This window comes from Schistocerca americana, chromosome 11 (genome assembly GCF_021461395.2).
Source record: "Schistocerca americana isolate TAMUIC-IGC-003095 chromosome 11, iqSchAmer2.1, whole genome shotgun sequence".
In the NCBI taxonomy this organism is placed as follows: Eukaryota; Metazoa; Arthropoda; class Insecta; order Orthoptera; family Acrididae; genus Schistocerca; species Schistocerca americana.
In genome coordinates, this window is record NC_060129.1 from 27891155 (window position 1) to 27917325 (window position 26171).

Sequence of the window (26171 nt, forward strand, 5' to 3'; positions counted from 1 at the left end):
CTACTAATGGTGCGCCAGGCCTATAAAACATTATCCACACCATACACACCTGCATACCACATTGTTGCTCGGCCTCCACTGGAAAGACTTTTTCGCAACCGGCAATGAACAACAAGGCCCTATGGGATTCGTGCAAAGGATTGCATTTTAGAAATGGGTGTGGCCGGTTTTAATGTTTCACATCGAGGTTGGAGCAGATATCCACCTTGGCTCCTCCAGAGACCCAGCCTGATTTTGGATTTAGCAAATTTTAAGAAAGACAGTACATCAGATTTTACTTTCAAATATTTGTTTTTTAATATTTTAGATAGGCATCATGATTTTACAGTAGTCTACACTGATGGATCCCAACAGGGGGATTTTTTGGCTGCTCAGTAGTGTTCCCCGAATGTGTCATCAGGATTCGCCTTCCCACCAGAGGTGACACAATGTTCTATTCCTTTGCAAGGTGTCTTTTCTGTGCTGCGGCGGAAGTCTATGCAATTGTGGGAGGAGCAATGGCTAGTGGTGAGGGAAAATAAGCTGCGGTTGGTGAAACCCACCATCCAGCCGTCGTGTTTCTCCTGCCGGTCACCTAGGCGGGACGAAGTGACCCTTACACGTCTTCGCATAGGGCACTGTCCTCTTACGCATGCCTTCTTACTACGGCGAGAGGAACCCCCGCTGTGTGATGCCTGTGGCGTATGAATCACAGTATGCCACATTTTAGTTGAGTGTGATTTATATCATTCTGTCAGGGCGGAAGTTAATATTAGTGGGGATCTGCCCTCGATTTTAGCCGATGACGAGGCGAGTGTCAAGAAAGTTCTAAGGTACTGTGATGTTTCTGGGCTTCCGCCTAAAATTTTAGGTTGGAATTTTTAGTGTGTTGCCAAGTGGCTGACCACTCCTTTTTGTTCTTGTAACAGGCCAGTTCCAAACGTGTGCCATGTGTTTCATTTTAACCCCTTCCCCTACATTCTCTTGCAGTTCTCCTCTTTACATGCTGCTTTCCAATTTGTTACTGTTGACGTGCACACTGCCTATGTAGACTGTCACCTTTAATTTTAGTCTTATTTTTGCACTTGCTGCATTTTAGTGACACTCGTCCATTATTGTTTCCGTTCGGGTGCTAAAGACTACACTTTTGAGTGCCCATAACACCATATCGTCTTCATCATCATCTTTCCGGCTACCCCCTCCTTGTCTTGTGCATCCTTCCCTGCCCCACCCTTGCCTCATCCATTCTTACCTGCCCCCTCCTCACCTCCTGCATCCCACTACTCTTAATAATTGATAATCAACAGTCAGTCTCAGTGTGTCTGTGGAAGTGTACATTTCAGTGTTTGTGTGCTTGTGAGAGTGAATATGTGTACTTCTGCTAGAAAAAGAGCAAGAGCTCAGAAGGTAATGTGTATGCTGGTTTCTTTTGTGTTTCTATGCACTACTTATCACTCAGCTATAGGTGAATTTCTTTTATTTTATGTATTAATCCATCCAGGAATATCCTTTGTGGCTGTACGCAAAAGGAAGTGCGTTAATCCTTTGGTTCTCATCTGCTTCACTGGAAAAACCAAAGCATTTGGAAGTTCAGAAAGATTTTCAAACACGTTGACACTGATCTGAAAAAAAATTTGGGTCTACTTTTGATATCCTGTCAATTCTTATGACAGCAAGTAGCAGACATTTCTATGTAAAAACATCATTGTTTTTCATTCTTTGAAGGTTTATAGGAATATTTTTTTTAGACTGATGATGGTTTGTTTTAAAATAATCACATTTCATGGGATAGTGAGAGGAATGTCCTACATTACATTTATCAGAATGAGACTGTCAATACTGATATTAAGCTTGACTAATTGTGCTACAGATGTTAATACAATATTTTCCATGCTCAACAGCTTAAAAAAGTGAAGGCAAGGAGTAGGTGAAGGCAGCCACAGGCATGCAGTGCTTGCTGTAGTGTTACACAAATGGTCATGGCGTGCCACCAGCCCATCACTGGTGTGCACCATACAGTGAGAGGCAGCAGCCTCAGTAGTTGTGGAGTGTGGCCAGAATCTACATTGGTCAGTGTCCAAACCCACAAGCCCAGACCACAAAGCCTGGAGCAAGCCACAACGAGGGGTGTGTCGATGGTTGTTGGTGGAGTGGCAGCAGATGAACGAGAGTTGGTGACCTTGGAGCATTTTGGCCAGACTCCTATCTCCTACCAGCATAAACCTGTAGGAACTCAAGAAGTGTGCCAAGGTGTCATCTATGGATGAGTATGTAGCACAGTTCTTCATCTGAACCTTGAATGTGCAGACGAGGTGTTTTGCATAACTGTTACATTGGAGATGAAATGGAAGGCAGTCATGATGAATGCCTTGATGAGCATAGAAATAATGGAAGGCGTGAGACACAAACTGTGGTCCATTTTCCATCGCAAGCATATAAGCCAATCCTTCAGTAGAACAAATTGTGAAGAGGGCCTGAATTATAGACATGGCTTACATAAATGACAGTGGATAACGTATGGAAACATAGAGAAAGCATTAAAAATCAACAACCAGTAAGAATTTGTGGAGTACCGATCAAAATCAACATGAACAGATGCTGTGGTGTGGGCTGTGGAGACAGCATCGACTGTGGCACTGCCTGTTGGGTAGCACACTGAGAGCATGCTGTGAAAAGATATACAGTGTCACCATTGATGTTAGGCCAAAATATATGTTGAGGGGTCAATAACTTGTATGCGAGTCCCACCAGTGTTACTGATGTAGGAGCAGAAGCACACCCTGCCATAGGACATCCGGGCTCACAGCCCTAGATGACAGCCCATCCATAACTAGGCAAACAGCACTATTAAATACTGAAGATGGTGACAGAGGCAAAATAGTTATGCAAAGAATCAGTAGCACTGCCTGAAGGCCTATCCATTCAACCGTGCTGAATGAGGTGAACAGCTTGACACAAGACCAGATTGGCAGCAACTTCAGCTGCAGTCCAGGAGCAATTAATACAAAACCCATCCACTGTACTTTCATCTCAACATCTAAGTGAAAACATAGGAGTTTCTCCTGATCAAAAGTAGGATCTGGTCCCATCAGAAGCTGGGACAGTGAGTCGGCATTTACATGATGCACAGTAGGCCAGAACTGTGTTTCATAGCTGTTGTGAGATCGAAACAAGGCCTAATATTGGAGTTGATGTGCTTCTTTGTCAGGCAATGAAGCAGGTGGATTAAACACCAAAACCAAGGGCTTGTGGTCAGTACTGAGGTGAAACTTAGACCTATACAAGAACACATGAAAATTTTTGAGGGTGTAGATGATAGCAAGCCCTTCGTTTTCAACTTGTGAGTAGTGCTGTGGAGCAAAGTTGAGCATTTTTGATGCTTAAGCTATTGGACCTTTGGAACCATCCCCATATCAATGAGTGAGAATGACCCCAAGAACGCCCTGAGAGGTATTTATGCCCATAAACCAGTTGGTGGACAGGATGGAAAATTGCCAAACAAAGAGCGGAAAGTTATTTAGATATGAAAAGTGTGAACATTTTTGTGCAGGCTGGTATCCACTGGAAAAGAACATTCATGTGGAACATCTCATGGAGAAGTTGGGCCAACTCAGCCACAACCATAATAAATTTGTGAAAGGCAGCGATTTTACCTAAAAATGCTTTGACTTTTTTGACATTTGTGGGAGGAGGCAGAGCTGCGACTGTACTGACATAATGGCATAAAGGCTTAACACCGTCCCAAGAAGTCTCAAACCCCACATACAATGGATGGCTGAAGAAAAAGTGACTTGGCCAAGTTGCATTTCAATTCTGTGGTATATAAGACCAAGGTGTGTAAGTTATGTAAATCCACCCCCATGGATACACCCATCCTGATGATGTCATTGAGAAAGTTGATGCACCCCAGAACAGACAAACAGATGTCAGCTGTTCAAAAGAAAAAAAAAACACTGAAAGATTGTTAGGGTGCTAGCCATGCTGGATAGGTGTTGCTGATATTGGTACAACCCAAAGGATGTGTTAATCACAAAGAGCTGTTTATAAAAGAGAGAAAAGCCACTAACTTCTTCAGACAGGGCTAAGGGTTGGTGTTAATGAGAGATTGAGTGTCAAGTGAAACTTTAAAGTCACTGCAGAGACAAAGCTGACCATACAGTTTTTTAAAGTCATGTTGGGTGTAGACCACTAACTTGATGTAATAGGCTGTATGACCTCAGTGATATCAGCCTGTCCATTTCTGATTTCACTTGATTGCACAAAGCCACTGGGAAGGCTTCAGGGTAACATAAGCTGCAAAATTGCTGGCGCAACCTACACCATTCAAGAAAAGAGATGAGAACTCAGAACACAGAAAGTCTAACTATTGGTAAGGAACCAGGTGGGCAGTGAAGTGCACCATTTATAAAATAGAAAAACAAGAAGCATTGGAAGCACACTGGCCAAACAAATTTGTGGTGCCAGCCTCATCCACTATCAAAAACACAAGCCGCAATCTGATCATCAGCAGCACAAGGTGCCTCAGAAAATTGACCAGTATTTAACACTTCAGTTAAAGATGGATTCTTGTACTGTAGTGCTTGCTGATTTGCTTCCTTATCAGGAGCCAACTGAATGATGGCTTTGCAGACCATGGAATCAGCATAGGATTCATAATGAGCATTGGTAACACACTGACATTTGCGATTGAGGCTGTGGAGTTCTGCTGTGCAATCCTGGTAGGACTGATGTGGCTGTTTGTGACAATAGAACTTTATTGACATTTTCATTATGGAGATAATTTGACAACAATTTCACATTTTATGAAATGAAAGTAACACAGATTCCTGGAGTGGGGCGAACTGGCACGACAGCTGTTAGGCCTGAGGATAAATCTTAGAAAGATAGAAAGCAAGCCTTCCACATGTTTGTATTAGTGGAACCAAAAGCAAGAATGTGTTGCCAAAGCCACTTCATGTAAACCTCCCAGTCCTTGGCCTCATTGTCATAAGGGGGAAAATGCAGTGGGTATGCTGATGGCTTGGAAGCCTTCATAGTCACTGTGGCTGACAGGTTCATGATAACAGCCATATGAGCCTGCTGCTGCTCGTGGGGAGAAATGAACATCACACTCATCACCAGTTGTATCATACTGCAAGATGCAAACAACAGTGTGGCCACTATGAAGCAAAGTTTATTCTTCTTCCACATACAAGCAAATAAAAGTTTATGACATAGGAACATTTCAGGTACTGATGCAAGCAGTTACTGACATTAAATATGAGCACAATATGAGAGCAAGTTCCTGCTGCACTGTGCTTATCATTAGGTCTGGAGTAGACAGCATGGTAGATGCTTGCCGTGTGCCAAAGTTGTGTAGCTCACTGCAGGCAGCATCTGGTGGCCAACCCATGCAGATGCTGTTGGTGGAATATCCAAAGTGTAGTACATCAGCAGCCTGTTGCAGTGGTGCATATCTAAGTATTACATACAGGATTATAGAATGTGTGTTTTTCTTCATTTGTTTCATGGTGGTACACATCATTATTCAGTAACTATAATAATGTCAGATTTACAGAGAAGGAGAATGTCTTCCAGAGTGGACCATTTATTAAGCTGCACAAAGCTACAGTCAATAATATTGGGTAGTGATTGTGAAGTGTGGATCAAATTTTGAAGAATAGCTTCCATTTGTGTGACATTGTGCAGTCATGAAGTTGACACTTTTGGGCAAAAGTTTTTTCTGAACTGGGACTGAGATCTTGAACCTTTTATTTTGCCATCTGGCAACAGTTTTAATGTGACAGGATATTTCAGACTAGAGCAAGCTGTATTGTAGATTTACCCTGGAAGCTGTGATAGCCTTCCTTGATTCCATTATTTCATACAAATGGGGTACTAATTCAGTGAGTTAATCATGTGGTGGCACCTCGTCCTAAATTGCCATCTGTAAGTTTCAATGCATTTGAATCTAATAAATCACATCATGTTTGTCTTTGACTGTTAATTGTGGAATTGTGCAACATACTATTTCAATTTTGGTCTGTAACTATTATCACATGGAAATAATTGTACGTAAGCACATGTCAGATCCTAGAAATCATCTGTCGTATATGCAGGGTGTCATCACATCCATTTGTTGGGTCTTCAGCTTTACCAGTGTTAACATCTTTTACATGAATTGCATGAAATTACTACTTCTGTACATTGTATACATGAAAAATCGTATATATTGTACATAGGTGGTGATTTGATGTGATGCATATAGGCAACATCAAAATTAAAGATACATCACAAAGATGTGATGAAGACGTGCATATATGTCAGATGATTTTAGGTTGTGTCATGCACTAAGCATAATTATTTCCATGTGATAATAGTCTACAGCGAAAATTGCTATAGTGGGTTGCAAAAATAAATAAATTACAGTCAAAAATGGCGACATATCTGTGAACCCCAGCTGCGAAAAGGTAATCACACGAGATATCAACCACCAGAAATTATTGCTGACTCACTGATGAAATTCATCTCCAAGCAGATCTGAAAGCATAATTTCTCATTCACAATGAGAAAACACTTCTCTTTGCTTAGTCTCTGAGACATTTGTCATGTGCTGCTTTTTTTGTGTATCTGTACTGGAATAAATTTTATATATGTTCTGTATACCTGTTGCAGACTGTTCGCTACAAATTGTGCTACTTTTTCCACATTTTACAACAGGAAACATTCCAGTGTTAACAAATGTCTCAGTGTAGTTAGTAGAATGTTGTTGATATTACTTCTTTGCTTACTTATATTTTTTTTAATTCGTTGCATAATACAACTATGAAATATTTCAGGAGGTAGCTCCAGAAGGGTGTGCACCAGGCAGTACACGGTAAGGTATTCATTATTTAGTGTGTGGTTATTTTTGATAAGTATTGCCACACCCAATTTACATCCTATGTGAAGAGAGATACACAATTGTTTTAAACACATTTAACGAAATTTTCAGTGTCAGAAACCCACTTGAGATTTACGTGGTGTTTCATATGTACCTTATCTTCTTATATCCCTCATCAAAGATCATTTCTATTATTTCATGACATAACGCATACAGATGTCATCATGTATTGGTAAACATAAACACTACTCATGGATTACAGCTTAGGCCTGTTCTGATTGGCTGACATCTGCCTACAAGGCAGTATGAGGAGTGATCTATGATTATGAGACATGCGATCAGCATGTCGCCAATCCTTCCAGCTGTTATTCTCAATGGAGGGAACCTGATGATGCCGGTGCTTATTTATTCAAGCAACTCCTCATTTGGCCCCACTAGAGCTGAGCGGAACTTGTACCAAATCTCCTTGCCTCAGAAAAAAAAATCTGAAGTGGTACCAGAATTGAACCAAGATCCTTCTGCACCAAAGTCAGCAGTGCTAATAATTTGGATATGGAGGCAGTCTATCATCATGTCTGTAGCAAATTAACTGAGAATTTTCCAAAATATTCACACACTTAAACATATCATTAGTAACTCTGTGTGTGTGTGTGTGTGTGTGTGTGTGTGTGTGTGTGTGTGTTTGTTTTCTGTTCCACTGAGAATGAAGGGGAAAAGATGATGCTCTTTATTTATGATAAAATTATATAACAGTAAATCAGATTTGGTTGAGAATAAAATAATTGTTCCAGAGAAGCATAAATTGTGTGGGAGTGGCAGGAGATAGAGCAGGACAGTTGACATAAATAGTCTGAAACAAGAAAGTGAAATGTCTCCATCACCCATTAGGCAACCATCTACTGTAGATGGACCATCGAATAACGTACCAAATTGCGGCTGGGATGTTATTTGATACTGGATTTGCTCATCCTACATTGCCTCATAAGTAATTGATGATCCTTCGTGTTCTGTGTGTCGTGAAGTTTTGTGTGGGGGGGAATAAACTCCCTATACACTTCTGGTGGTAGCAGCAGTTATATGTCATGAATACGTTATATGCTGACTGCCATTCTCTGGTGATGACAGCTGAAATTTGCACACAGTATCACAAATGGAAGTGTACCTAGTGGCGACAGATGGTCTTTTCAGATGAATCATGTTTAATGCTCCATTGGACAGATGACTGTTAGATGTGTACAGCATGAAATGACTGAATGCAAAAACCCTGCAACAATCATTGGAAGGGTCCAGATCAGAAGAAGGGCGATTACGGTCTGGGGAATGTTTTCCTGACATTCACTGGGCAATTTTGTCACTGTGAAAGACTCAGTGGGTCATTACAAGCAAGCATCTATCTGTGGGACCATGTCCAATCCTACATGCAGTTTGTTTTCCCTTTGCACGATGGTGTCTACCAGCAGAACAATGCAACATGTCATACAGCTCACAGTGTATGTGTGTGTTTCGATGGCACTAGGTTGAATTTACCATATTCCTCTGTCAACCAAACTCCCCAGATTTAAACACAGTTGAGAATCTGTGAAAGCACCTCGATCGGGTTTGTCATGTCAAGGATCCTCAGCTGATAAAACTAGCACAGCTGGCCATGACATCTGTGATGGTAGCTTCTAGAACCTCATTGACTCTCTTCCTTCACATCTCACAGTTGTCCGCACTGCAGAAGGTTGATAGTCATGCTTTTGATAGGGGGTCACATTAATGTGACTGGACAGTGTATACCCTACATTTCTTAAGCTTCAATCCATGAAGTACTCTGTCTAAAAATTTGTGGAACATAGCTTGTATGTTATTGAGTCAGCATCATGTTCTATGATAGAGATAGTGGTCCTATGTTATGAAGGCTGATTTTGCCTGTGACTATGACTAGCTGGTAATATCCACTTCATAGGCCCATCTCATTGAAAAATAACTTATGCAATATGTCCATAATATTGAGGATGTATATATGTGTCAGTAACAGTTTTTGCACTCGGGTATCGATAATTGCAACAGAATCTGTGTTTTCTTAGTACCATACAGTGATGTTTTTCAGAACAGTGACCACACATGCACCCCATGGAGTATCACAATGTTCTGTTGTTCCATCTGCAAGTTGGTGATCAATGAATTCTTCCATCATGGGAACCTATCCTTACTGTACATGTTTGCGCTTCAGTTGAAAAATCCTTCATGATCAGTGCACCTTCCAACATTGTCTTGCGTGCAGTTGTTCCTCCCAATGGAACAAAGTTCCACATAGTTCAAAAGTATACTGCAAAAGAATGCTTTTAGCATAATGCTCACCAAGGAATCCCAGTTCAATAATTGCAAATCACCTTTCACCAACAAGTGGCAACAATTCCAAATGGTTAAGAAAACCATTAGCTCCAGTGCTGAAGTGTTGTCCCCCAAATGACTGTCATTGTCACCTACCCATGTAACCTTTACATGCAGATACAATATCTTTGTGTGCAAGGGGTCCAGACTAATGATTGACAGGTGCACAGTTGTGTTTGCTAAAACTGTATGCAAAGTGTCCCTTAACTAAGCCTGACGAGCAGCATTCCATTTTTGCTTACATCTGTGCAGTATTATGTCCTACTGCATACTGAGAACGCTTTTCTCTGGCAGTGCTGTCCTCTTCTCTCCCCTACCACCCCTCCACCCTTTACCCGTTTCTTGTTTCTACATTTTTGTGCTTTGCCTGACTCGACCACACTCGTGGCACTATCGCTCGTAACATTAATTCCTCAGATGGTCCTTAAATGCACACCTGTAACATTTTATTTCAGAGGTGAAGACCCAATGGTTACTACATCTTTTGTAGCAATATCAAATTCCCCTAACTGTGTGGCTATTCTTATAGTCTTGCAGGGAATAGTCCAATAAGACATGTTGAAACCTACCCAGAAATTTTTTTACACGGGAAGAAGACAATGAAAGAAACGTACTGCCAAAATTTTAGCTGCTAAAAGGCACTTCAATTATTTTGTAAAAAATTTTGACTTTACACATTCTTGCTATGTGAAGAACAGCTTATAACAGCAGTTTGTACTGCCTAGCATGCGGATCAGCGCATCACCCACACAGCGCTGCATAGCGGCATTATCCTGAGTTCACAGACACCAATTTTAAGCACCTAAAGCCTGGTTTACAATGGAGTGAATGGAAGTAAACAAGTGCAAATGAGCATATGCAGGAAATTTACTACTATTCACTTGTATATGGGTGGAATCGTTTATACTAGAGGGAACGGAAAGAACATGAGGTAGCGAACATTGCCTGTGAATGCTGTGTTAGCAGTTTTTAGAGGTAATATTTGGCATACGGGATACCACTCTATCTTGTTAAAGCCACAATGCGAAACTTTGCTGTTCAGTGAGCATTATATTGCATGGTAAGTGCACTGTTCTTTGTGGAGTATGCAAAATGGCACAGGGAAGGAAGAATTTAAGTGTCTCAATTTATATGTAAGTGTGACGTACAGGGAGATGTTACACTTTACACAGAATTACATCTCCATCTCTCCTTAGCACTGGTCCAAAATTTTCCTTGTAAGTCAGTTGCCATTTTTTGCTGGTTTCTCATTACCATTGAGGGGAAATTTATAAACAGAACATTAATTACCGATGTCGAGCATCACTTCAAGAGGTGACACAGCTAGCAGTTCTGCTATGCGTGTAAGGTGTAGTGGTCATATTATTTTTTTTTCTTTTTTTTTTCTAAAACAAAAATCCTGTAGTGGCATGGCATACTCTTCATAATCCAGAGAGCAGGGGATCAAATCCCATTCAGGCCACAACTTTTTCTCTATGATTTTTCACTGAGCTTTCACTTCTCACATATGTTGGAGTAGCCATGAAAGACATGTGGTTCGGATTCCACATTAAACAGCAAGTCTCCGTTTTCCAATTAGGTAACTGGGGGAGATTAGGGACACAAAGTAGTTGCCTTGCTGTCCAGTTGAAAGATCTGCAAGAGGCCTACTGGGTACACCAGACAGAATTCTCTTTTTCGCATGCTTGTTAGCTTGTTTGCTCCAGTGAAAACCTGGCTTAAACTATACAAAACTTTTTTTGAATAACTTCATATTGACAGTTCAATTCTTGCACATGTAATTCTGATAAAAGTGGCTAGCAGAGAAAATAAAATCATGGCAGTGTCTGATGTCGCAGATGACTTCTATCAATGAGGACTTGTAATTTGTTGAAATGAATTGTGTCTTCCCGTACTACATTTTATAACAATTCCTGTAGGCCACTCCTTATAATAATGTTTGAATATTGTATATTTGGCTAACAGTGAAACAGTTCTTTATTTATTCCCTGTAGTCATCACAAAAATGCAAAGTGTCTATTGAATGACAAAAACAAACATTTTTCTTTCATCAGGCACACCAGACAAAGGAAAAATTGATGCAGTCATGCACTTCGCAGTAACCACTAGTTTTATTTAGTCAGAAATGTTTACAGCCGTTTTTCTGCATACTGCGCTGCATACCAGACATACTTGATACAATTCATAAAGGATGGCGAAGAAACTTGGTAATACACAAATGACTGGAGCTTAAGAATACTGTTCCACTCATAAACCTAAAGTGAGAGAGAGGTATTGGAAATTATGTTGTCTGATAATTTCCTGAAAAATGCTTTCCACTGTCTTTGTTGAGAGGTTGAATCACACTGTTAGTTCCAGGTAGAATCCACATTACATCTACAGATTTTTTGTCATCCTCCACAAAAACAGAGGCATCGTTATGTCGACACCATGAATCCAACAAAAGCAATGAATCAGTTTCTGCTGCTGGTAGGAATACATTTCAAACGAGATGTTGAAAATTAGTCTTTCCCATTTTTCCAGATTTAGATTTGTGTCAATTACAAGATTTTTGCAACTAAACACTCAATTTTTTATGTTCAGTCCTAATTTGCCTAGCAGTTTTTGAAGATAGATATACGGCTGTGGAAACAGTAAACCACTCATACTTATCACTGGCATTGTCGTATATGAATGTGTCATTGCATTCATTGATTGGGCAACCAACTCCATCTCTTTTTTAACCTGGGAATGATTAAGTAAAGTGAGCATGCAGTTCTTTCACGAAACCTGACTGATCAGCATTATAAACAGCAGTTGTGGGGGGGTAACAACAAGTTTCGTCTTTACATCAGCTATGAATTTCTCTATAGCACTTTTCGTTGCTGGCAGCTGCTCTACACGTTTATGTGTCATAAACTTGGTAATTTTGCGACTTCCTATTCTGTACAATTTCTTGAACTTGTGTAGCCATGTCGATAAAGCCTGGAAATTAGCAATTTTCATGTCAGATGCAATTCGGAGGACGCAGTCTTGTAGATCTCCATTGGTAACAGTGCGTAGCCTCTCATGAACATTTCTAAATCTTTTGAACAGTTTTTCATTCAGATGGTTTTGGGTTTCCGTTTGGCACATCTTCCTTACTTCATTTAATTCATTCTTCCATTTGTACAATTCATGCTCCGATTTTATGAAATGGAATGCCTTTGCACACTACATAACTTCATGCATTTTTTCCCTTCTTTCATTTAATCAATATTTCTCTGGCTCTTCTTTGTCGCAGAGAGCTGTTGCAGTATGCAGTATTGATTGGAAGGTCCTCTTCTTCAGAACTGATACTAGCACAACTGATGTTGTCTGAACCATATTTCATGGAATCGTCACAGATATTTCCTATTTCTTGTAATGTATTCACAATTTGAAATGTCAATATCACTCGAATGAATGTCAAGGAAATCAACTAACAAATGACACATATGTAAGGCCTCAGGAGAAGTAGGGATCATTCTATTGGAAATCATCAGATGAGGATTCCATCATGGTTACAGATTTTAATAAAATGTGGTACAGTTAATACCTGCACTAAAGTAAGTTCATAACTCAGGTATTGAAATGTGAAACCCCCAGGGGTCTGAGCAAGGCTCTCCCAAAGCTACAATTTTGGCCTTTTTTACAAAATAATAATAATAATATCATGTGTGACCTCCTAGCTCCTGTACTAAATCAGATACAACCAAAAGGTTGGGCTTATTTGAAAGGTAACACCTTTCCCTCATAGGAGAAAGCAATAATGTGTTGTAATGGTTCATGGTTCAGAAGTAATACAAAGACAAACAGCTACACAAGTTATCACATTTTAACAAGTTTCCAATATTTTTTTATCTCATGTGGAATGATAGTACTGAAACAACATTTGGTGTGTATAGAGAGGTTATAGGGCTGAATTCTTGAAACGAGTTTGGTTGTGTTACTTGCACACACTCTTTCACTTTTTGGATTTTGAAAATTCTGAAATTGTCAAAAATTACTATTTGGGACATCCACATATGCAGTGTGTACAAGGTCACAGCGTGCTGCAAATTCCATCATTATGTAGCTTGTATCTAAGTCTAATTACCCCCAAAATATCTTTGTGTTGCTCCCATTTATTGTAAGTCATTTAACAACTGATACACCACATATTATACTAGGCATTCCATGAGTGAAAAACCTATGAGTGAAAGTTAAAAATGTGAAAGTCATGACTGTGAATAGTTTAAGTGAAATCCTAAGCCACTGAAATTACATGTAGAGAATAGAAACATTCTGCAACTTTTTTCCCCTTTCATTTATCACCATCATCTTAGAGAAATTACAGTTATGAGTGGTAGTGGTAAACAATAGGTTGTCAAGATGGCAATGATTTCACACCATTATTGACAAACAGTTCATTATTAAGCTTGTTTTCAGTAGCATAGCTAGAAAATCTGGAGACTAGTAGGCATCACCAAATTATTTTGCACTAATTTCTTTTTTACAGTGAAAGCTCTCCCATCTGTCACAAAAATCGTGCATTGATTTTTGATGGTAAAGAAAGACTTTCATTTCATTGAGTCATGCTCAAGATTTACTTAATTCTGTAAGTTACATTTTAATTCAAATTGTTTTTTTTTTTTTTTTTTTTTTTTCATACATAAGCACTATGGTGGATCAACACTGTGATGGATTGCACATGCTACTTGTGATGGATGGGACAATTTATGTGAGATAATTAAGTTAAAATATATCCTCCAAAGCATCAAACCATGACACTGCTATCTTTCAGGGATGTTTTCTGAAGTGTCCAAAGTACATTCAGTTAAATTCAATTTTTAATTTTTCACTTTGTTTTATTTTTATGGTGTTAATCCAGAACTGTTGGTCAAAACTGCAGACAAAAATAATGGTGAATTACTGAAATTTTCCATTAATCTTGTCTATCAAATAATAAATGTTTGAAAATCATCTAAAGAAATCAAGGATTTAAATTAAACATTTTATTTTGATTTCCCTAACTCCAAATGTGCCATCCATCACTTGTGGAAAGCCTGATACATGTAATCATAATTTATTGTATTTATGTACAGACAGCAACCTAACACACTACCTGTAATTCAGTTCTGCCAGCCCAGGAATCCTAATTGGTCCACCATCACCATCCAATCACAACTTTGCTGTCATTGTGCACAGTATTGGATTATCTTATGAGGAGTGTGCATGACACTACAGTTCAATATGAAAGTGAGTCGTGAAGTGCATGATCAGTGTGTGGATGACATGGAGAAATGTTTCTTGGTGCAGTAATAGGACAGGAGTGCCATAAACTCTCTTACTGTAGGCAGTCAGGACTACGTCAATTAGATACTGACCCAAGCATTCTTTCATTTTATATCTCAAGAACTGTTGCAATTTATTGCAGACGAAACAAATCGTTTTTACGTTTACACCAGAGAAAATACTACAGAATCTGTGAATTCTCGACTGTCAAAGTGGAAAGACACTGGATTTGTGGAAATGTATTGTTTTGTTCCTATTTGCCTTCTAATGGCGCAAGTTAAGAAGTTGAAATTAAGTGATTACTGGTCCAGAGATACACTTTTGAACAAGCCAGTTTTCAGCGAAATTATGTCCCAAGATCGTGTTTATCTATTTCTGAGAATGATACACTTCAGTGATAACTCTGCGATTGCTGGGGATGACAGTCTGTTTAAAATTAGGACGATTGTTGACAAAGTTCGTAAGACGTTTCATAATTCATTTTGCCCACATCACAGGCTTTGTATAGATGAAGGTCTGCTGCTGTTCAAAGGACGATTGTCTATTAAACAGTTTATTCCAACCAAGTGAAGTAGATTCGAAAAAAGACATTTGCACTGAGTGACTGTCAGAGTGGGTATATTTTGGATTTTATTGTATATACAGGAGCAACAACAGAAATTGGGTTCCATTATTTGGGAAAAAGTGGCTATGTAGTGGCAACTATTATGGGATCATATTTGGAATGGGGTCATATTCTAACGTCGATAATTGGTACTCCAGCCCGGACCTGTTCCTCTGGCTTCACAACCATGGAACAACCACATGTGGTACTGTTCGTAAGAATAGGCGCAACATGCCAAAACTGCAGCAGAAATTAAAACGACGAGAAACTGAGTTTAAGTCTATTGACAAGGTCCTTGCTATCAATTTGTGTGATAAGAGAGAGGTGTGCATGTTGACCGCAAGTCACACAACACAAACGGTTGAAACAGAGAAGACTGACTGAAATACTGGCGAAAAAATAAAGAAACCGCAATGCATTGTAGATTACAGTTCGAGTATGGTTGCAGTTGACCGTTTTGAACGTTGTGACATGTCACTGAGTTCAATGGGATCAGTGCATAAGACTGTGAAATGGCACAAGTTTTTTTTTTTTTGTTCATTCTAAATGCTAATGCTCTCCACCAGTCGGTAACAGGGCGAAAACTGGCACTCGCAAAGTTTCACTTTTCTCTCGTAAGGGAGATTGCAGAAAAATATGCTACAGATTGGAAAGAAGCTGATAGGGGAAGGCGCTACGATGGCGAGAATTCTCTGTGTTTCAGAAGGAGACATTTCCGGCTGTTATTGTGAGTGAACATTCGCAGAAAAGTACGCCAATGCGCAGATGCGTGGTTTGCACGAAACAGAAAGTGCGCCGGGAAACTAGATTCCAATGCAAAACTTGCAACTTTCCATTATGTATTGCACCCAGCTTTGAGACTTATCACACAATGAAGCATTACTAATCATTGGGAACTAAATCTGAGAAAATTTATAGACGCTTCTGAATGAATTACTAAAAAGGGCAAAAATGTAAAATAATATATAAATCTATTTTTAGCTTCGCCAGTGCCCGTTCAAAGCCTGGATGGAAAAGAAGGATGGGAAATAGATGCAACAGGCGTAAGATTATTTAAACGAAGCCGGACTTCTTCATATGTAGCAGTTTACTGGCAAATGAATGGACTTGGTGATTGAGATGGCGCAATATCTGTACTGTGGCAAATGTAATTATGCCAAGTACGTTGCGCCAGTATAACAAAACCCATACATTAATCTGTATACGATACATTTAAATTATTAACACGTAACATGGACAGTTATATTCTTTTATCCTTAGTAGTACAAATATAGATCACATTCGTTCTACTTGTGCAAAACCTGTTTTCCATAACTGATTTAAACGCCTCTGATTAACGAGAAGCAACATGCCAAAGTTAACACTCTGTTCTCAGTGCGATTTTTCTTGCTACTTTGCCTCTGTTGTTAGCCAATATTGGAAATTAAATTCATTGTTCTCGGGAGGGTGGGAGGCTTAAAATTTGTTGTCTGAATGAGACTGGCTTTGAAGCATTAATAGAAAACGGTATTTGTAAGAAGTATCGAATATACCCTGCTTTCATCTTTTTATAAAAATCAACATCTTTTCGACTAATTTGTAGATTATTGGAAAATAGTAGGGGAACAAAAATTTTTATTCCTTATCGTTGTGCTATCAATCTATTATTGCACTCTAAATTTCATTTTCATCATGCATTCACTCTACTAGGTATGCAAATCCGAAGTTTACATTGTTTTCGGGCCTGATTTTCGCGCCCAACTTTCATTCCAGTTATAAAACTTGGTATGTTTTACAGAGCATAGTTTTTTAGGAAAATCAGAACGAAAATACTGCATTTTTGACGTTTTTATCTTCAATTTTGCGCTTAATTCTTTCAGTACTGGAAAGTGCTACAGAAATGAAACTTTATATTTAAGAACCTTGTGTTGTTAGGTTACTACATGGCAAGTTTCACGTTCGTCATAGCCTTAGTTCAGGACATGCAAGAAGACAAATTGGAAATTTTTTCTGGTGCCTATTTTTGGCCGATTTACCTACAATTTTCTGGCTCAAGATGCCTAGTAAAATCCTTTTCATTAGTATTCTTAAAAGAACACGTGAAGTTGTACAAATGACCAAATTTGATTTCTTTGCAAAAATCGCCAAAAATTCATGCTGGCTCTGAGCAAGTCATCAGCCGAGAAGTATTCAGTACAGGGCGGGTTAGGCAGCCTGGGCCGATCCGGCCCCAGCGGCAGCTTCGAGTGGCAGGCACGCAGGTAGCCGGATTAGGCCACAGGCCAGGATGCCTCAGTGTGCCAAGTGGATGGTGCGCCTCCAGTAGTCAAAGGGTTAAAGAATACAAGGAGAAACACATTGCTTTAGTGAATCTGAAGGAGCTGTATGCGGCCTTCAAAGAGAAGTTTCCCACTTATAAATCTGGTTTCTCGAAATGTGCACAGTTTCTTTCCAAATGGTGTATACTCGCGGGTGGTCATGGAACCCATGCTGTGTGTGTGTGTGTGTGTGTGTGTGTGTGGTGTGTGTGTGTGTTTTTTCTATAAGTGTGATAAGTGCCCTGGAGTGCAGTGTATTTCAGCTCTTGTTGCAGAATCAGAAGCACTGCATTTGGCTGAAAATGTCCAGTATATGTAGTTCATCACAACAGATAGATGTACATTGATATCAGTGGTGGAAACAGTTGATTTCGTACACTATTATTGCAACAAACTGGAATTGCTGAAAAGTCATCATTTTATAATAAAACACATTATTCACTGAAAGAAACGCTTGACCCAACAGAGTGTATTGTGATTGGAGATTTGTCTGAGAATTACTCGTTTATTGTACATGACGTAGCACAAGGATTTCACAGGCAGCAATCCCAGACTACAGTGCATCCATTCGTAGTTTCTCTACTGAAATTAGCGTCAGAGTCATCAACTGTAAAGACAATGTGCATTGTAAATGACTCTCTCACTCACTCAATAACTGTAGTACATTGTTATCAGAAAACCATTATTTACCATATAAAAGGAGCAATGCCACACTTAGGAAAAATTCACTACTGTTGAGATGGAGCAACATCTCAATATAAACACTGGAAAAATTTAAAAAATCTGACACTGCATTCTGAGGACTTCAGAATTGATGTTGAGTGGCATTTCTTTGCCACTAGCCACAGGAAGAGTGCCTGTGATAGAGTTGGAGGGATAGTCAAAAGACTGACTGCCAGAAGAAGTGTTTTAAGCACTTCATCACCCAATCCTCACTGCACAAGCACTTTTTGAATTTGTGTCACAAGGGATAAAGGGTAATTAGTTCTTCTATGTGTCCTCAGAAGACATTGAAAATAACAGTGCAGTGCTACTGAATGAAAGATTTGATCACTGCTGGACAATTCCAAACACAAGAGACTACCACCACTTTATCATATGGCTTATCTCACACACAATGCAGAGGCACAACAGTCTGCAGTACAATACCAAGCAGTATGATTGCAGGATATCGGGCCATATTTTTATATTATTTGTGTCTATGATTCTAAGTGGTACCTTGCCTTTGTTATGGACTGTTCTGAAGAGAACCAAGATGTTTTGGTGAAGTATCTGCATCACCTGGACCAGCTAAAGCTTAGTTTTTAACCAACGAAGTCAGCTAGGTGAAACTCAGAGACATTCTAAAACCAAATGTTGTGTGAAACACTAGAACAGGCAGACAGTATGCACTGGACAGGGCAACTGAAATTCAAATACTCCAGTTGTTTAACAACTTTCAGCAATCTAAGTGAGGAAAGGCACTGATCTTCAGTGCACGTGCTTCGTTTGTAACTTTCTATTTACATAATGACTGATGTGTTCAGAGTGTGAAACATATTATTTCTACTAATTTAAATTGAATATGTTACAGAATAATAGGTCTCCTCTTGTGTTAAATTCTGTGGCATTTGCAATATTGTCCTTATTGACACATACACGCTGTTAAAGAGTACAGTAAAAAAGTTACGCATTGGAGTAACACAAAGATATTTTGAGCGTAATTAAACTTAGATACAAGCTGCATAATGAAGCAATTTGCAGGGTGCTATGACCTTGCACACACTGCATCTTGGGAGGTCCCAAATGGTGATTATCGACAATTTCAGAATTTTTCAAAACTCAATAAGTCAACGTGTGCATGCAAGTAACACAACTAAATTTGTTTTATGAATTCAGCCTTATCACCTCTCTATATACACTAAATATTTTTTTCAGTACTGTCATTCACACATGAGATAAGAAATATTGGAAACTTGCAAAAACGTGATAACTTGTGTAGTTGTTTGTCTATGTATTACTTCTGAACAATGAACCATTAGAACACATTATTGCTTTCTCTTACAAGGGAAAGGTGTTACCTTTCAAAATAAGTCCAACGTTTTGGTTGTGTCTGATTTAGTACGGGAGGTAGGAGGTCACACATGGTATCATGTTTGTTTTTTTTTCCCCTCTCCTTTAGAGCAAAATTGTAGCTTTGAGAGGGCCTTGCTCACCCCCTGGGGGTTTCACATTTCAGTGCCTGCTGTATGAACTTCATTTAGTGCAGGTATTAACTGTACCAAATTTCATTAAATTCTGTAACCATGATGCAAGCCACTTTGGTTAAAATGTGTTGATTTTCAGTGGAATGATCAGTAGATGATTTCAGCTGGAAACCACGTTCTTCATATCTTATCATTGCTAAATTGAGAACTTTAATTGGATTCCACGTTACTGTGAAACTGGAAGGAAAAAAGGCACTATTAACAGGCATGATTTATGAAAACACAATAAATATTAATTCAGCTTTATCTGTATTGTTAACACTTATCAACACTGCAAAAAGCAACTGATAATTTGTGATAGATATTACTTGAGTGGCTAATTCGAGAGAATAGTAATTGTGCACTGTGTGTGTGTGTGTGTGTGTGTGTGTGTGTGTGTGTGTGTGTGTGTGTGTGTGTGTGTGTGTGTCTAGTTGGATATGTGCAGTTGGTGCAGCAACAGTCGAGGTGTACATTTCTGCCACTGCCTAGCAAGCTATGAATTTGGCAATTTTCAGCTATTTATTTTTAATACATGCCGTCTCTTAGCAGCTAAAATTTTGACAGTGCATTTAGTACGTTGCCTTCTTCCTGTGTAAAAAGTTTCAGGGTAGGTTTCGACATGTCTTATTGGACACTTGCCTTGTTATACAGTTAAATTGGATTCTCTATCCTGACATGTCAGTTGGGATACGCCATAAAAATAAAGTGAGGTCTTATTTTCACCTTCATGCAGATGAATCTATTAGCCTCAGTGCTCTATATCAGCTCTGATGTTTGTGCATTGATCCAAGGAGGATTCCCCAGGTTCACTGTGTTTTTCTGCCAAGCTACTGTTTTCCCTGGAAGAACCTTGTGCTGTTCTATTTCTGCAAGTGCAGGCCAACAGCTAGGTACATCAATGTCCCTGCGTTACTTAGTGTTTCATGGTACATAATGTATGTTTTAGTTTTTCCCAATAACCATAAATTAATCATATACAGATGTGTCTTGTCTCACCAACTACTCAATAACCACGTTATCAGTCCCCATTGTTTTCGCAGTAAAAGGCACTATCAAGTTGGCTGCTAGTGGCTTCATGGAAGGGGATATTAAATCAACGCTGATTGCACTTCTGTTGATTGCAATTGTGTCTGCTGCCGAACAGCTTGCAGTGCATCTACTTGCCTGCATAATTACTCCCTGTATTCTATCTGCTTCAAATTAACTGCCAATAATTTGTTTACTTGTTCTGATACTGTGCCAACAGACTCACCAGTAGTAGCTGCACATGTCTGCCATTTTTTGTGTTCTGCAATTGTCATTACAGTTTTTAAAAAAATGAAAAAACTCCAGATAAAATTCAAACACAAAATAGATTAAACTATTTCTTATGTGGGATCATGGCGCAATAGGGTTGTAAACAGTTCTATGCAAAATGACCAAATTATCTACAAATGTTACATATTGCTGGCAAGTCTTTATTGCATGGCAACTTGTGCCCTGACAAATGAGAGATTCTACACCTCCCTGGTATTAAAAACTCTTCTCGGAAATCACCTCTGAATAGTGACATGTCTGTAGGTTCCTTCAGCTTGGCATATGAAACTTTCAGAGTTCTAATTATGCCTCTATGACTTGTCATATACACACAAAATGAACAAAAAATATTGTGCACAGAAAAGAGTAAATTCACTGCACTGCAAGTGGTGATGACTGATGTTGCAGGTGAAGTTTGACTGCACTCTACACATACTAACTGAAAGGAACTATTTACATCAATTTTCCTGTGACATTAAACTACTAACAGCAACAAAGGTACCAACACCAGCTGTATTTAATCTATCCCTTCAGAACACCATTAAGTCCTGTGTAAGAATTTCAGCTGATCATGTCTCCAGATTTAGCCAGCTTGAACTTGAGTGCTTCCAATTAGCACTTGGAAGTTAGGTTCTTTCCTGGTGCAGCTATGAAGTTTACAAGGACAGTACTGACTGTTCCTATGTCTATTATGTACTGGTGTTTATACTGAACCATTTGAGACTGAAGCCTTTTCTCTACTTTCTTGAGACCTTATAACCTAAAAAGTAACTAATCCATTCCATATGGCCCTGCCATCCATTTAGCCACCTTGTACATGTAGCAGATGCCTGACCTGTGAAGCAGAACTCAAAACTCCACCACTCTATGGCGCAAATTGAGAAATCTGCAACGTAAACATTTGCAGAATTAACTGAGAGACTGATTCAGAACCTCCATTTGGCTCATTACCAAAGCTCTGAAATCAATCCTGTTGATGATGCTACATTTGATGAACTCTGTATTCATCCCACAAGTAAGACTGGCAGTCTTTACCATGTCAGCTAGCTGCCCGAAACCACAGAGAGAATCTCTTCTGATTGAGTGATTCACATTGTTGGTACTGACATAAGTGACCACCTGCAGTTGGCTGCACCAGTGCTCTTCATGGCATCTGCCAGCACTTGTTTCACATCTGGAATTATCCCTGCAGGTATGCAAATAGCGTGTACACTGGATTTCATCCCCTCCTAAGGCACTCCAATATGTGCCTGACATTAGAGCTCCCAACTGCTAGCACTCCCACCCCCTGTGAATGCCCACATTGTGCAGGTCAAGAGGCTTCCTTTGAGATTAGATTAGATTAGTTTTTCGTTCCATAGATCTGTGCTGAGGAGATCCTCGTGGATGTGGAACATCTTAATTTTTTTTTCTAGCTGAAATAACAATACTAATAGTATGAGTATATACAATACATCATTTTTTTAAGCTGCAATAACAATACTAATAGTGTGAGTATATACAATACATCATTTGTTTCTATTAAAAAATTCGTCAATGGGGTAGGAGGAGTTGGCCACTAGTAAGTCTTCCAGGCTCCTTTTAAACTGATCTTTACTTGTAACTAAATTTTTTATGTTTGCTGGAAAATTATTGAAGATGAGTGTTCCTGAGTAGTGGACCCCTTTTTGAACTAAAGTAAGTGCTTTTCAGTCCTTGTGCAGATCATTTTTGTTCCTGGTATTGTATGTATGAACTGAGCTGTTTGTTGTAAAAATAGATGTATTATTTAGGACAAATTTGGACAAATTTCATTAAGGGAACCCGGAACCTAAAAATGATGAAATTTTTGGGTTTTCAGTTTATTGTGAAATAAAATACTACAGATCTTCCTCTTTAAAATGGCATATTAATCTTACCTGTAGCTCAACTCCAACTATTTAAAATATTGTTTTCAATAATGCGCTGTAGAAGTTACTCAAACATTGTGGAATGACAAAAATAGATATATGTCATCATACATAACTTAACTAAATCCAAGCTTTAAGCTTCTAGCCAGCTGACAGAGTATAGTAAATCATAGTAGAGAGATAATACTGAAGATTTCACAATTTATTATGAATGTTCCTGCTGTAACCTGGGTAATCATAGTCTCCCATGTTAGTTGCTATAATTGTGTACTGAGACCAGTTTCATAAAACTGAACTCATGCAAGTGCCTAGATGTAACAATTTGTGGAGGTATGAAATGCAATAATCACATGGATTCAGTGCTGGGTAAGGTGTGTGGCAGACACCAGGTCTTTTGTAGAATACAGAAGAATGCATTTAGTCTCGAATGATTGCTGTCAAAACATTCATGTGTCAGATCCTAGAATATTGATCAGTATTATGATCACTGGGACCCGTACCAAATACGATTTGCAAAGGATATTGAACATGTGTAAAGCAAGGCATCAAGAATGCTAACAAGTTTGACCAATGGGAGAGCATCACCAAAATGTTTAAAAAACCTGAACTCACAGGTACTTGAAGAGATATGGCAACTATCATCCAGAAGTCTACTTAAAGGACTTCATGACTAAATATTAAGTTAGAAAGCAAAGGACATAGTACAACCTCTACATATCATACTCTAAGGACTGTCGAGACTAAATTAGACAAGTTGTAGCATGCACATAGGCATTTAAGGAAACATACTTCACGTGAACCATGTACGATTGGAGTAGGAAAATACAGTAATGTGTGCCAAAATGTGAAATAACAGGTGTTGTACACTTTACAGCAGTTTGCAGAGTATACATGTAGATGTAAATTTTCATGTCTGTCTGTTGTGTAGATGTTACTTCACTTCCCTGAGCACATTGATGTCCAAGCCATGAGAGAAATGGGAGGCAACATGCCATAGACAGATGTGCATAATTTCTTGTTCAGATTTTACAGCAATATACTGTGATTTATCTTGAATATATGGAAACCCCATGTAATTAGACCAGGTCATCAAGTAGCTTTGTTCAGGCCACATATCCTCCAGCATCAACAGTTGGTGGTTATACCAAGGTATCCAACTCAATAATACTCCACATCTTCCAGACTACTGTCATAGTTTCACGAAATTTGTGTTCCGATTTTACCATATATTTCAACTAATTGGTAAAATGTATTAGTGTAATGTCAGCAGTCTACCTGTTAGAGAAGGATCTATTTCTTCGATGATAGCAGGGTGAAAGCAATGCCTTTCGTTTGTTCTCTCCTACACTAAATATATGAAACACAAATTTTATTGTATTATGGTTGGTTCAAGACACTCACCATACTTGACTTTTTCATCAAATCCACAGAACTAGGTGGCCATGCATTTTAGATTAATTGATCGACAAATTAAATTATACAGAAATTATAGTACACACTGTATGTTGAATTCCATATAACTAATATACCTCACATTGGTTAATATCTTGTAGATGTAATGACTACATTATCTATTCTGAAGTAGGAAAACTACAGCTACAGAAAGTTCTTATTAATTTCTGAAAAGTATTGTTCACAGTTTCATCTGTTATTTTGTTTACATTTTGATGCTCTTGTCTTGTTTTATTTGTGAGAAGGTAAATGGATGTGAACTGTGTGTGCATAGCTGAAATACTATCTGTTACAGTCAAGAAGGTGTTGATTACTGAAACGTCCATGTTCAGCGTCAGCTAAATAAATATTTACTAACTTCTACTCATTTTCAGGTTGAAATCTGCTGTCGGCAAGGTTGGAAGAACTATGTTACAAGAAAATTGTCTGCATGGAGTTACTATTCGTAAGTTGGAGATTGCTGCTAAGAAATCGGCATCCATTACTTTGTCTGGTACCGTGAAGAAACTATCATTAATACATACTGACAATAGACCGCATAAATGTTATGTTTGTGGAAAGAGTTTTAAAGTATCTGGGGATCTCAACAGGCACTGTTTAATACATACTGGTGATCGGCAACACAAATGTACTGTTTGTGGCAAATCCTTTACTCAATTCAGTAACCTGAGGAGGCATAACTCAGTACATACCGGCGAGAGTCCACACAAATGTGGCATGTGTGGAAAATCGTTTACTAGGTCTGCAGGACTTAAGAAGCATTATCTACTACATTCAGGTGAGAAGCCACACAAGTGTGACCTGTGTGGCAAAACGTTTAGTATGTCTGACGGACTCAGGACACATAAATTAATACATACTGCTGAAAAAGTGTACAAATGTGAAGTTGGTGCGAAACGTTTCTTAAGGGCTGGTGAACTGAAACAGCATATACTAGTACATACTGGAGAGAGGCCATACAAATGTACTGTTTGTGGAAAATCATTTGCCGAGTCTGGAAATCTCGGAAGGCACGTATTAACACATACTGGCGAGAAACGACACAAATGTCTCGTCTGTGGAAAATCCTTTACTGTGTCTAGTCAACTTAAAAGGCATTCGCTAATACATGCTGAATAAAGTCTGTACTGATATTGTGTTTGTTGATGAGATTTAGTTAGCATTGGTAGTCTTCAGTGCTATGTAGTTGTTGGGGCACAGGAAAATGTCGGGAATTTGATTTTTGTAAAAATATTGTTTCCTGTCTGACTGAAGTTCAATGCAGTTTTTTACAAGGGATACACGCTCTACAAAAGCATGACACTGAGTTAAACCATTTCACTAATCACCAAGCTGCACATTCTGCAGAGAGGCCACACATGTAGTAGTGTTTGTTGCACCTCTTATCAATTTCTCATGGCCCACATTGTTATTGAAACCAACTGTGTATATATATTCTGTATTGAGCCCAAAGTTTTATATGATAAAGCAGTTCTAATTAATACAAGGGGCTCAGAGATCTCATTGTATGAAATATGTTTACTTGAGGCAACTTAATTGTATGTTTTTAACAGTGTACACTGAAATACACCTGTATCATAATAAAGTGGAAATTTGTAAATCTGTGTCTGTTCAGAAATCATAATGTGTGATGTCTTCAAATTTTACTGTTGGTAGAATTACAGATATATGAGTTTGGTTGTTCTTTTAATTGCATGAATTTCTATGTTGCTAAACTATTAAAATAAATTCTCACAATGTAAAAAGTATGCAAATTCTTAAATTTACCCCTGTGCACTGTTAGTATGGTTCGTAAATATTCTGTGTTGCAGTAAGAATATTGTTTGGTGTTCTGATTTTCATGTGTTCTCCAGTATTCAGGTGACATATTTTTCCAGAATTTTATTTAAGTAGGTTGAAAAGTGACGAATATGT

The 26171-nt window shown here is 38.7% G+C and overlaps 1 protein-coding gene across 10 annotated transcripts in view; it reads left to right on the plus strand.

Annotated features, from left to right (window-relative positions):
* LOC124553906 (zinc finger protein 724-like) overlaps positions 1–25922 on the plus strand; it is a 146252-nt gene extending 120330 nt beyond the window's left edge. For 9 of the 10 annotated variants that reach the window (XM_047127920.1, XM_047127925.1, XM_047127923.1 and 6 more), the window contains 2 exons: positions 6798–6835; positions 24632–25922. In XM_047127920.1, the coding sequence (XP_046983876.1) occupies positions 6798–6835; positions 24632–25376 (783 nt within the window). In that variant the 3' untranslated portion in view covers positions 25377–25922. The remainder of the gene's footprint in view (positions 1–6797; positions 6836–24631) is intronic. The other variant, XM_047127928.1, reaches the window with a different exon arrangement.
* The last annotated feature ends 249 nt before the right edge of the window (positions 25923–26171 follow it).